This window comes from Anas platyrhynchos, chromosome 6, assembly GCF_047663525.1.
Source record: "Anas platyrhynchos isolate ZD024472 breed Pekin duck chromosome 6, IASCAAS_PekinDuck_T2T, whole genome shotgun sequence".
NCBI classification, from domain to species: domain Eukaryota; kingdom Metazoa; phylum Chordata; class Aves; order Anseriformes; family Anatidae; genus Anas; species Anas platyrhynchos.
The window spans coordinates 20,973,110-20,985,392 of record NC_092592.1 but is presented as its reverse complement, the minus strand read 5'-3'; the positions used below and the strand labels follow the sequence as shown (position 1 = coordinate 20,985,392).

At 47.8% G+C, this 12,283-nt stretch overlaps 1 protein-coding gene and 1 long non-coding RNA gene across 16 annotated transcripts in view; one reads left to right on the top strand and one right to left on the bottom strand.

The window, feature by feature from the left end:
- LOC110353763 (uncharacterized) overlaps positions 1-12,283 on the bottom strand; it is a 315,225-nt gene that overhangs the window by 153,811 nt on the left and 149,131 nt on the right. The gene's annotated exons all lie outside the window — the stretch shown is intronic.
- The window catches only part of PAX2 (paired box 2), a 95,649-nt gene that overhangs the window by 37,503 nt on the left and 45,863 nt on the right, over positions 1-12,283 (top strand). For 12 of the 14 annotated variants that reach the window (XM_072040191.1, XM_072040189.1, XM_072040190.1 and 9 more), the window contains 2 exons: positions 6,261-6,346; positions 8,394-8,513. In XM_072040191.1, the coding sequence (XP_071896292.1) occupies positions 6,261-6,346; positions 8,394-8,513 (206 nt within the window). The remainder of the gene's footprint in view (positions 1-6,260; positions 6,347-8,393; positions 8,514-12,283) is intronic. The other 2 variants (XM_072040193.1, XM_072040197.1) reach the window with 1 other exon arrangement.

Here is a 12,283-nt window from a genome sequence, read left to right as displayed (position 1 = left end):
CCAAGAAATGGTCGTTGCAGTGTGAGAAAAGGGCAGGGTTGGGTTTTCTTCTGTGCTTTGGTGTGAGCAGGCTCACCTGGAACATTGGCACTTATGTCCCCTCCTCTTTAGGCATGGTGCCAGGGTAGCTCCAGTGAAGACGATGGAGCTACACAGATTAACAGCAGATAAGGAGCCAAATCTTCTCAAGGAGGGCAGGGATTGTGTTTCAAGAGATGCGAGGCATCTCCATTTCTCCCTTCGGCCTATCTGGAAGCTTCAGGAAAATGGATTATCCCTATTCAGCCACCTCTTAGGATTATCTGTGTAATCAATCTAATTGATCTATCATACCTGTGCTTATACCCCAATATAGTACATGATCACCTCTCCTCTCTCTTCCCTTCCAAAAGGTAGAAAGAAGGAATTGCAATTTTCATGACAGAAGAGAGTTTGAATGTGTGAATATTGCTCGTGGCCCCTGAATATGGCAAGGTTTGAAGGCATTCTGCTCTCTTGGCAGAGAGTGCCAGAGCCTCGGGCCAGCTAGCAAGGAAGCCGAGTCTGCTGCTCCTGCCAATGTCAGCTGTCATTCGGAGAGCTGCAAGTGTTGCAGTAGATTTTGAGAGCAGTAGGAGAAGCTACTGCCCCCCCCCCCCCCCCCCCCCCAGCCCAATGGAAATTACACTACAGCTTTTGGGGGGTGACTGCAGCTCTCATCTTCCCAACCACATCTGCTGCTGCAAACTCAAACACAAGAGCACTGAAGTCAGCGTAGCTGAAATACAGCTCCTGTTGCCTTTGCCCACCTCCCTTCCCTTCACATGCAGCCCCTGTCAGCAGGGTACATGTCACTTCTGCTTCAAGCGGGGGAATGAAGCCAACGCCGTGCTACAGCTCGCTGAAGCACTTACTTGGCCCCTGTTATTACTGAGTCTAAGCCCTTCACTCCTCCTTCCAGCTGTCCTCACCGTGCCCCAGGTGGCAAGGCAACGCTCCTATCTTCACACTTCAGGCAGGAAACGGAGCACAGAGAGAAATACCATTTGTCCAAAGTCCTGATGAGAGGTCCATGACAATGCAAGGAATCGAAGCCCTTCCCTTAAGTCAGATTAGGCCGCTACTGTCAGACTTTATTTCCTTTCCTTCACCCCCCAAATCCCTTGGTTGCTTTTCCTCGCCATGCTATGAAGCCTGAACTTTGTCTATGCAAGCAGGACTTTCCTCCCTCATTTTTTTTTGGCTCAGCTGTGAATTCAGCCCCATCTAGACCCATGCACAGAAACATTAAGACCATCTCCCGTTTGAACAAAGCCCTGCCCGGAGCTCTTTATGCCTGCACAGCACCCACCTGCAGGTGGGGTACCGTCACCGAGGCACCCAGCGCTGCCTCATCCCATCTTTTCCCCAGGCACCTTTTGATGCCAGCACCACCGGGATCGCTCCCGAGCCCTTTGTAGGAAGGGCTGTGAGGCAGAGGGGGCCCGGCTGTGCCACCAGCCCCACACCAAGGCCCCGCAGGCCACTGTGGCTCTGCGCCACAGGCCCGGCCGTGCTAATGAAGCAGCGAGGCACCGCGGGGCACATGCTCCTTGGCCATCGCAGCCGCCCTTGGACACACTGCAGAGAGCAAGGCTGAAGCTTAGCAGCGTTAGCCTTCCAAGAGCTGCTTTAATTGCCCAGTAATGCACACCCTGGGGTCTTGTAATGTGCTTCTAATATGGAGCATTTAAAGTATGGATACTCCAAAACAATTACGAGGAGTTCAGTGCTCCAACGTGTGTACCCTTCCACTCTGAGAAATAATCCATGACAGGGGAATGTCATCGAAGAGAGAACACCAGGACTTGCAGCAGGACAAAGCTCTCTTCCTTAGGGTATTTCACTTGGTCCTTCCAAGATTAAAAGAACTGCTAGATCGGGACCTCCAGATGGCTCAGACCTACCTCATTTCCCTCTGATCTGCCCTAGTTTCTGAAGACTCTTCCAGCAATAGTAAGAGTAGAGTAACCACAGAGTATGTCAGTCTACAAGACAGCCTGGATAGAAATGTCAGAGAAGTGAGGGATGTTTCTTATGATCTGTCATTCTTTTAGCAAATAACTCCTGGACAGGTTTAGAAGAGATTTTTCTCATTCTTGTTTACAAAGAGAGAAAATTGGGCTTCTCAGAAAGGATTATATCTCAGCTAATTCTATCTTTTAATATTTTTTTCTACATTCTTGACCAAATTTGATTCGAGCTTGTTACAGTTGTCATATTACAGGAGTTGACTTTTGTCTGTCCATCTGCATTCAGAATTGGTAAAAGGAATTGCAGTAGAACTGCCCCAAATAACAAAACAGAAATCAAACACTGGAGATTCCCAATCTAATACAGAACATTTAAGGAAATCAGCTCATTTGGAAACAGGCAGTTGGTTTCAGATGGAGCTGTCTGAAGTATTAACTCTAGAAAGAGTTACTACCAGCCAACCATAGTAACTCATGAAATCTAGGAATGGATTTATAATTCACGGTATGATACTACGTACTGTAATGACATTATATGCCATTACTTAAGATAATATCACGTATTAAATTCAGATGGTGAAATGAAGTTCGGTTGCTTTACTGCCATCAAAGATCTATAAATGTCCTGTTGCTGAAACTTCAGAAGGTTCTGCATTAAAGCTGTGTGTATTCTCCGAAACTCAAAATAGACAACTTGTGCAAAAATCTCCCACTGGAAAATGAAAAATGGGAATCTACAATAAGTACCAGTTTATGCCCCTAATTAAACACAAATGCTGTTATTGGAGTCACTGACTGTGATGGAATTAGAGCAGGGATGAAATTAGTCCAAAGTGACAATTTCTTTTGGAGAAAAGAAATACCTCCGAAAACATTGGCATTTACTTCAAGAAATCAGCACTGCTGGCTGGTATGCCAAGATTTGAGCTGAGGAAGTGTTCTTCAAAATAAATAAATAAGTAAAAAAGGCATGTCTTTCTCCAGTGTCTAGAGGCAAGAATGAGGCATTAAAAGCAGCAAGAGGCAATCAATGTTTTGCTCCCTCTTACAGAGCAGTAATGCAGTATTCCTAGGTTTGGGGCAGCAGTGCTGGCTTAGTGCATGTTTCAGCCTCCAGTAAGGGTGAGCTTTCAGCCATTCTGAAGTTTAAAGACTGCATTATTATGCTGCATCTGTTGCTACAGGATCAGGTCAGCTTTGTTCATCTTTCATCTGCTGTTTCATTAGGTGGTCTCGCGTACAAGACTCACTCGAAGCCTGTCAAAGTGACAGCAGCAATTCCTGGGGACACTGCTGTTTATCACTGTCCCTAAATGAAGTGACCCAGGGTGATGCACTGCTGTATCCTGTACTTCAAGTTAGGGTCTGAAAATTCTCTTCTTTCCTTACAATACCAGAGTTATGTCATGACTGCATGGCACAGGAACGCTGCTGGGGAAAGCCTCTTCATGACCTGCCTCTTCTTTTAGCCATAGGAAACATCTTCTACCCCAAACCTCATTAGGTTCAGCCATTCGATGCCAGAAATGGGTTGAACTGCAGGCTGCAAAACCAGGAGCACTCCCCTTTGCTCACTGCTCCCAAACACTTTCTCTTGACACAAAACCAGTTTTATTTTCAAGAGGGGAATGTTTCCTGCAGAGCCTTTCACCTCAGGATGACTAGCTGCAGCTGGCCCTGGTTGGTAGCGACTGAAAATCATTACCAGCTGTCGGCTACTTGGTGAAACGAGCTGGTGAGTCTCACTCCAGCTCCTTATGGACACATCTCAGTACACATAGCTGCAATGGGCACTAACTGGCATTCTCAGCTAAGAGCCCAAGCACTGAATGGGGAAGGAAACTGAAGCTTCCTTTTCATCCCTGCCAGGGTGTCTGAAGCATTATGGACAGGACTTTTATACCACCGTGGTTTCCCAGGCTGTTTTTATTCTAAATGTCTTCTGGAAACGTGGTAATTCCCATGCAGCATGATTCAGCACAGCCTCGCTGCCTGTCTCTCTTAACGAGGCTCACCCTATGGATCCCTCCATAGAAGCCGAACTGCCTGCTGCCACCTCCCTCTATGAATGGCAAATCTGATGTCATACCTCAGTATGAATGGGGCTGTCTGATGTCATCGCAGTGCTAATAGGACATTTTATAATATGTCAGCTGAGGCTCCAGGGGAAATCTTCCAATCCATTCACTATGCTGCACTACAATAGAACATCACATAGTATGATGTGTACGTTAACTTGGACACCCTCGGGCAGATTTGGGAGGGATGGATGGATGGATGGATGGATAGATACATTTATACAAAGTATACATACATTATATCACTCTATTGATTTTTAAAAAGTTCCAGGTCTGCCTGGCTATAATGAGATTTTTGAACTTTGTGTTGCGATCAATGAGGGGAATATTATTGGCCTGGAGAATTGATATACCCGCTCTCTGTGGCTTGTTCTGCTCCTGGACTGCCCCTGCCCCCAAGGTGTACGATTCCATCAGACACTTAACCTCTTTTACAGTGTCATCAGGCTAAAAGGAATCTAATAGTGACACGGGACTTGTGCTCAGCACTCTGGCACTATTGCTTTCCTGTCACAAATAATTTATAGCTTTCTATTTCCATCCCTTTGCCTGCACCCCATCCCCTCTTTCTGTTTCTCTGGGCTGGGGGAAATCAATAAACTCACACAACCAGAGTGGCACTTCAGGGGGCTTTAGGGGGAATGTGAGAGGAAAGAAAAGAAAAAAGAAAAAGTAGAAAAGAAGAAAAAAGTTGTGTTATTTGCCCTAGCACAGACTTCTCAGATCAGCTCCTCAGCTAGTGCAAACCTGCGTGGTCTCAGAGTCTGGCCCAAGGCCCGAGGCCCTCAGAGCCCTTCTGTCCAGGCCCTCAGCAGCTATGGGCTAGGCACCACTGAGCTATATGGGGTGAGGATCTGGATGGATCTCCATCCCCAGCCAGATCTTTGACGCTACCTGTCTCAGCTAAGTCCCAGGCATCCTCTGCCACTCCAGTAACTGCCCAGGTTTCACCATCTCTCTGAGTTTCCTAACAAGCTGAGGTGTTATGCTCTGAAATACCTTTCTTTTCCTACAAGGCTTCACTCTGCAAAGCTTTTTCAAAAATATCCTCTCAAAGTCTCTGCCTACCTTTCTCCATGCCATACTGCCCACCAGCTGTACAGTTGCTCTTTGAAGTGTTGCCAACACTTTCTTTAGAATGAATTTTTAAGAGAAGTGCTTGGGTGAGCAGGGAGAATACATTATTTGCTTGCACTTTTTGGAGAGATTTTTGGGGAGAGGTTAAAGCTAACACAATGCAGGGCTGACAGTTCCAGAAACTAAGCCTAAAGAGCATCTGCAGCCTTCATCCTAATTGGAGAGGCTTGATTTAAGCTGGGAAAGGAATTTGGTCTACACGGCCTTCACAGGTCATGGCTTATTTGCTGAGTCCCTTGGTGAGACAGTTGTTCTTGAGTCACAGCCACCCAGCATCTGCCAGCAGGCAGGGCCCCCTCAGCCAAGTATTAGGTGCTAGTGATTTTCTTTCACCACAGACCTCAGCTGGATTTAAACCAGTGACCTAGAGGTGAAAGATTTCATGTAACAAGAAATGGAGCACCAACGATTGCAGTTCAGTTTGTGTTCATTCCGAGCTGCATTATGAGCTCTGTGGCATTCACCAAGACGTCTTTTTGGGTTCCCAGGCTGCGTTCCTGCACTACCTGATAAGCATCAGTGCTGTCTGGAGCTTCTTTTTCCTGTGACCTATATCCCATCACCACTCCCCACAGATGCCTTCTGCTCTCCTTTATAAAGGGCAAGGGCTTTGGGAAAGCTTTCCATTTCAGTTCAAATCCCTCAGTTCTATGCCAGAAAGGTATTTTTGAAGTACACAACAAAATGAAATCTACACGGTTTGTTAATTCAGCAGTGGCTCTACTAACTGCAAAGGCTGCCTTATGACCACGCTGGCAGATCAGATCATAAATGATAATGCAGTTGCTAACTCATAGGAGAGGCTGGATCCCAGCTTGCTCACTGAGCACTGTGGCTATGTGGGTTTGGGAAGAAGATGGCAGAGTACGGCAAGGACAATTCTTTGGGAATGAGACTGTTAAAGCAGGAGAGTCACAACTACAAAAAGACATAAGGGGCCACTCTGCTGCAGCCGGTTGTCAGGTGGGATCTTCAAGTCCTGACAGCTGGGATTGCGGGCACTAAGAAGTTGCATGAGGAGTTGAGTTCTGAACATGTTTTGCTCTTTTTCCAGGATTATCAGAACCAAAGTCCAGCAACCTTTTCACCCAACACCAGATGGGAGCGGGACAGGTGTGACTGCACCGGGACATACTATCGGTAAGGAGACTGGCACGAGGCGAGGGGTGGCGGCAGGACAAGTGGAGATGAGAATACGCTCAGCTGAGGGAACAAAGGCTGACGAACAGATGCTAGGGAGAAAGGAGGTGGAGTGAAAGAAACCTCAACAAAAATCAGAGGTTCCTGTTCTCTGTTGCCCTAGCTGCATTGCAGAGAGCTTGCCCAAATAAATTTGCCCAAAGCGATCCTGCCTCTACATCCATTTCACTTTCACGCTCTCTCCTTCACCTCCCTAGAGAGAAGTATTTACCGCTACACTACCTAAGCACCAGCCTTCATTTTTTGTCTCTTTCTTTCTCTGACTTGCTTTCCTCCCCTCTCCCTGTTTCTCTGCTCTCCCTTTGCCGGAACTGGTCCATCTCTTAGATAGCACTACACAGACCAGGGTACAATATTCCCGACACCTCACAACCGAGCCCTTTGTTGTTCTAGCTCTGCAGTCAGGTATCCCATGGGTGTATTTCACTGAGAAAATGCATTTTCTGCTAGGGGAAATGGGTTTATTGAGGTGAGCAGAAGATGGAGGCTGTAATAAAGCTACCAAATACCTACTAGTCTGTTGTGTTTAAAGGTCCTGTGCTAGATGTGTGATGAGGTGTTTTTCACCGATGTCTCTGCGGGCTGCATGGTGCATATGTCTGCTGCTGCTAGCATCACGTTACCCAGTAACAAGTCAGAGCAGTAGGAAAAATGCAGTGTTCTGGGATATTATGGCTTGTCTGTGGCCTAAGACACTGTCTGAGATACTGTTGGTTACTGAGAATCAGCTGCTAAACGAAGATTTACTGGAAAGTGCTGTCCTATATGGGACAGAGCTGGCAGATAAACTCCTGTACATGAACTGTGTTCAGGAACACAATAGAATTAATGGCCCAGGATGGAAGAGCATTTCTGGATGCCCTTTTAATCTGGACTTGCTCACTGGCCTGGGAAGCACTGACCACACCAGATGGAGTTGGCAGATATTCTTCCTTGGAGAAGTAGTGCAATGTCGAGGGAATGCCCTGGCTGAGCCGGGATAGGGATCGTGAGTGCTGCTGCTGGAGTCTCTCATCGCTCTGGGGGATACTGGGAAGTGTGGGTCTCCATCGGATAGTGTTGGAAGGTTCTCTCCATCCTGGAAAGCTTCTGTTGGATGTGCTGACTGCTTCAGTTCAGTGCTGAATGTGAGCTGAATGATGAGTAGTGGTCTATAAGGGTATTGGGGTATTCTCCTAATTACTGGGGCATGTTGGGACATAATGGGCTTGCAGACCGGATGCATAACTCTAATTGGTTTATACTCTAAAGCCCTAATTATCAGGAAGTGATCATTTCTAATCTGGGTGACTTGTTATTTCTGATACACTGAAAGTGAAGAGCAGTCCTGGGCACCCCTGAGTGGCAGGAGGAGTCTGCCAGTTTACATTGGGCGGTGCAAAAGAAAGACACAAGGCTTTTATTAATCCGGATTGGAGTACGTATCACCAACTCATGGCTTCTTCTACTGGAGAACTGGATTTATTGGCCCAACACTGACAAGCTTCTAACCTATACTAAGAAAAGTTGATTTTTCATTGAGTGTTTTGTGTGGACACCTAAGAGGCTGGTCTGGCTAAGACAGAGTACATGCACACAGCGTGGAGAAATGCTGGGAGGGATCCATCTGGCAGAACATGGGTAGCCTGGGAAGTCACCAGGGGATGTGGCCTGTGCAGCACTGCACGCAGTTACGTGGCAAGCACTGCAAAGCCTGCTCTGAAGGTGGATGGAACAACGAGGCTTAGCTTCTGGCTGGAGTGTGCTGGCTTGTTATTACGGGCCCTGTACTGGAAGGCTGTGGAGCTATGGTACAGGCTGGCAAAGCTGGGATGCAGCAGTGTTGGCAGAGCAGTAGTAGCGTGAGTCCTGCAGTGTGAGGGACTGGGAGTTGGTTTAGTGCCCAGGCATTCCTGTGAGACTGGTGGCATGTGTAGCTTTCATCTGGGGGATCCCTGAGTGCTGGCTGCTCTCCTCATGGCCCTTTTTCCCTTTTCCTTTTGTCCAGTGCCCAGCACAGCATCCCCTCCCGTCTCCAGTGCCTCCAATGATCCAGTGGGCTCTTACTCCATTAACGGGATCCTGGGGATTCCTCGGTCGAATGGCGAGAAGAGGAAACGTGATGAAGGTAGGGGGAGGGCAGAAGCTCACCCTCCCTTTTATATTCTTTGTCCCCATGTACAGGCTCCAATTTCAGGCCGAGGTTTGCAGCTGCTCCAGGGGCTAGATCAGTTTTAGCAACAGAGACCAGTTCCCCGCCACTGCCCTGCTGGCTCGGACTGCTGTTCTTCCGAGGCCTTTTCATGACAGGCCGTGTCTCCGGACATCTGCTCGGCAGGCATAGAGCCGTCTCCATTGCTGGAGCTGATCCCAAGTTCATTCACTGCTGGAAACGGCTGGAACTGAGCTCTCCTGGTGCCAGCAGGTGCCCAGACTTTGAGCTGTGGGTAAACAAGGTTTCCCCGACTCCCTCGTTTTCAAACAAAATGCCATCTGAGAGAAGCACCAGCAATTTGGGAGTATTTCTCATTCCTCTTGCAAACAAGCTCCTGTCCTGGTGGTGAGCCATGAACTACACCAGCTGTGGTGATCAGAAGGGCCCAGTTTCCAATAGGTAGCAACCACCACAGCAGAACTGCCATGCTCACAACCATCAGAGAGCAGAGTGGGAGCTCTTCTGAGTGCTGTGGCCCTAAGGATGTTATCCAAGCCTTTCAGTAGGGCTCTAAGTAACTAGGATTAAGCTGTCTCCTTCTCTTTCCTACCTGTTGGGAAGGACTCAGGGCAAAGTGAATCCCAAAATGAGCCAGAAGCTGGAGCCTTGGGTCCAGATAGACAGTCAGGATGGGTGGGTGAGGTCTTGGTGCATTGATGGTGGCTTTGTAAAATTTTGTCTTGCTCTTCTAATTTGATGCATTCAAAAACTGAGGACCAGGTGGTGAACTTTCTGAGTAGTGCCTGAGCAGTTTGTTCGGTTCAGCCCTGGCTTCAGGATGTTGTTTTCCACTGCTGCCCATTGCGTGGGGGACATCTCAGCAGTAATGGTGGCTCGCTGTGCTGCGCGTGCTGTAGCCCCCAGGCTGTGTGGGGTGACATAATACCAGGGTCTCTGTGATTCATGGCGAGAGGAGAGAGTTCTCCTGAGAGAGATGCTGCACTCTGGGGTTATGCCAGTCATTTTCTCAGCGTTGGTGCTGGTGAGGTTCACGTTTCTAAGTTCTGGATCCAAATAAACAATAGTCCCAAGAAAAAGGCAGACATTGTGACCCCTTTCTCCCTCATACAAAGTAAAACCAGAGGCTGGAAGCAAAGACCCACTTCAGTTCCTATCAAAGCAAATGGGAAGATTTTTGCTGATGCCATTGGAAATTGGATCAGGCCCCAGAGGAAGATCCATTTCCCAGCTAGATGGCAGTAGGGCCCAGCTAAGAGAAAAGTGTAGCAATGGAAGGGCTCAGTCAATGCCTCAAAGTCAAAAAATGTCACAAGTAAGAGACTGCAAACATTGCAAGCCTCTCCAGCATTTCTCTTCATTACATACAGAGGGAACAGTGACATTTCAAATCGAGTGACAAGTTTCTCTAATGATTGTGCAAATCTCTTGGCAGTATTTGGGGTTTCTGTGAACCCCTGTCCTCATGCATTCCAGCTTGGTGATCACAAGCTCTCACCACGGTGCGTCCATATTTCATTTTGAAATGAAGCAGTTCAATCCAACTTTAGCAGCTATTCTTTCCAAACACCTGGAACAATCATCCTACTTAGATGCAGCCACGCAATCATTGCCAGCCCCAGAACCTGAGCTTTTTGGAGCAGTATGGTTAAACACAGAAACAATCAAACAGACATCTAAGCCTGTGACACTTCACAATGATATATTGACAGTAAGAACAACTCTCTGTCTCTGTCCTTAATTCATCCTGGACTTGATTTATGAAGGGCAAGAAACACTGCAACTCCCTGCTGTTGGCCAGGAGCCCGCATAACCTACTAGAAAAATCAAAAAGGTATCAGACAGTCATGGGGGTGTTAAATCTCAGAGTTTTAGGTGCCAGTTACATGACACAACTGCAAATGCCTTGCAGAAGAGCCTTCATTCTGCCACCCCAGGTATCTGCCTCAGGGAGATGTCACACTCCTGCCCCAGAGAAACCTCAGCCAGCTGCTGAACATCCCCATCCAAGAGCTGATAACCTGTGCTCACACTGGCTTTAAGAAACATTGAAAGACATCAACCACTCTGCAGGGCTGGGCCCTAATGCTAGAAGGTCCAAGGGGAGGTGTTGCACAGCCAGTGACCTGCAGTCCTTCCTGGGCATCCTCCCCCGTAGCTCTGAGGGCTGAGTGCTCCTAGCTGAGACAGGAGTTAAGAAAGCAAGTCCAGAAGACCAGTGCAGGTATTTCCTTCATGCTCATGCTGGATATATATACCTTCTCGGTATTTCCCAGAGCTTCTAAGCTCTGTCTTGTTGCAGTTTCTTAACTGTAGGATTCATTCTCGTGTTGAAAAGCTCTTCCTTACAGGCTCTCAATGCACATTTACTTTCCCAGCCTTCTGGAGGTGGCCCTTCCCTAAAGAAGGCAGAAGCAGCAGCACTGCGCTCTCTTTCTTTCTGCTCCATTGGGCCAGCTCTGCTGCAAGATGACGCTTTGTGAGGAATGCAGTTCAGCAGAAAGAGGGGAAGTACCTAGGTGCTCCTGAATCCCCAGCCCTGAACACCTTGTTAGCAACTTCTGTGATGGCTGGGGGAACAGGGTGGGAGAAAGACAGAGTAGCTTCAATCTGAGCACACCCCCTCCCCCAGGTCCTCCTCGCTGCAGCTGGTGCCTACATTAGACAGCAGCGCAGATGATTAAGAAGAGGAGAGATAATTATGTGTCAAGATGATGTAGCAGAACTCCCGAGTTGGACAGAAGGAACCAGACGGATGCATGAGGTGGGCTCAGCGATGGACGCTGACAGCCAGGTGTGTCCCTCCCAGGGAGTTAGAGGGAAGAGGGGAAGTCCCAGTGTACCAAATGTTCTGGCTTCTACCAACCGGGTGGCCTGGGAAGACAATGGCATTGAGAGAGAGCTACCAGGGACATAGATCTGAGTGTGTCCTGGTCCAAACAAAGAACTGCCCAATCACGCGTTTTTCCCCAAAACTCATTTGTCTTCTTCAGGTGAGTGCCTTGGAAGCATGGTCAGGACTTTCCCTGTTAAGAACCTGTATCCCTTTTGTTTCCTGACCTCAGTGCCAGATTAGACAAAGCAGAGAACTGGCCTCCTCTGATTTTGCAGATGGTTTGGCTAAACAAGTTAACCACCACTTGTCTAGCTGTGTGCCATTCCTTGCAGGCTGCAGGCCCAGCCAGCATTTCTGTAATTCCCCTCTGACCTTTTCCACCAATTGCATCCACCACCTTGCAGAGGCAGAGGTGGCCCAGCAGCATGTTAGGCCTTTCCCAAGACCACCGAGAGCTTTAGTCCCAAGCAGGAATCCCTGGCTCCTCACAACCCTGATATTGCACTACGTGGTGTGGCAGGCCAAGCTGAGCAGGGTCATTGTCAGACTCGGGAGCAGCAATGAGAAGTCCAGGAGGATAAAGGGGGAAAACAATATGCAAATATTTCTGTTGTTCCATAACTCCCTGACTGATAGCTAAAAGGATTAGAACTGGGGTAGCAGTGGCACTAACAAAAAATCAGTAGCAGTCCAATACTGTAATATTGAGTACTATATAAAGAGAAAATGGGAGAGGATAGATACGTGGATAGATAGATAGCCAGTTAGATAATATGAGAACAATGTTTCCAGCTGTTCCCTGCATACTGTAGCATCTCCAGCTGTGTCAAACTTCAGGTATCTTTACAAAACCACTATGATTAAAGATAGCTCTTCCTCTTCAATAGCA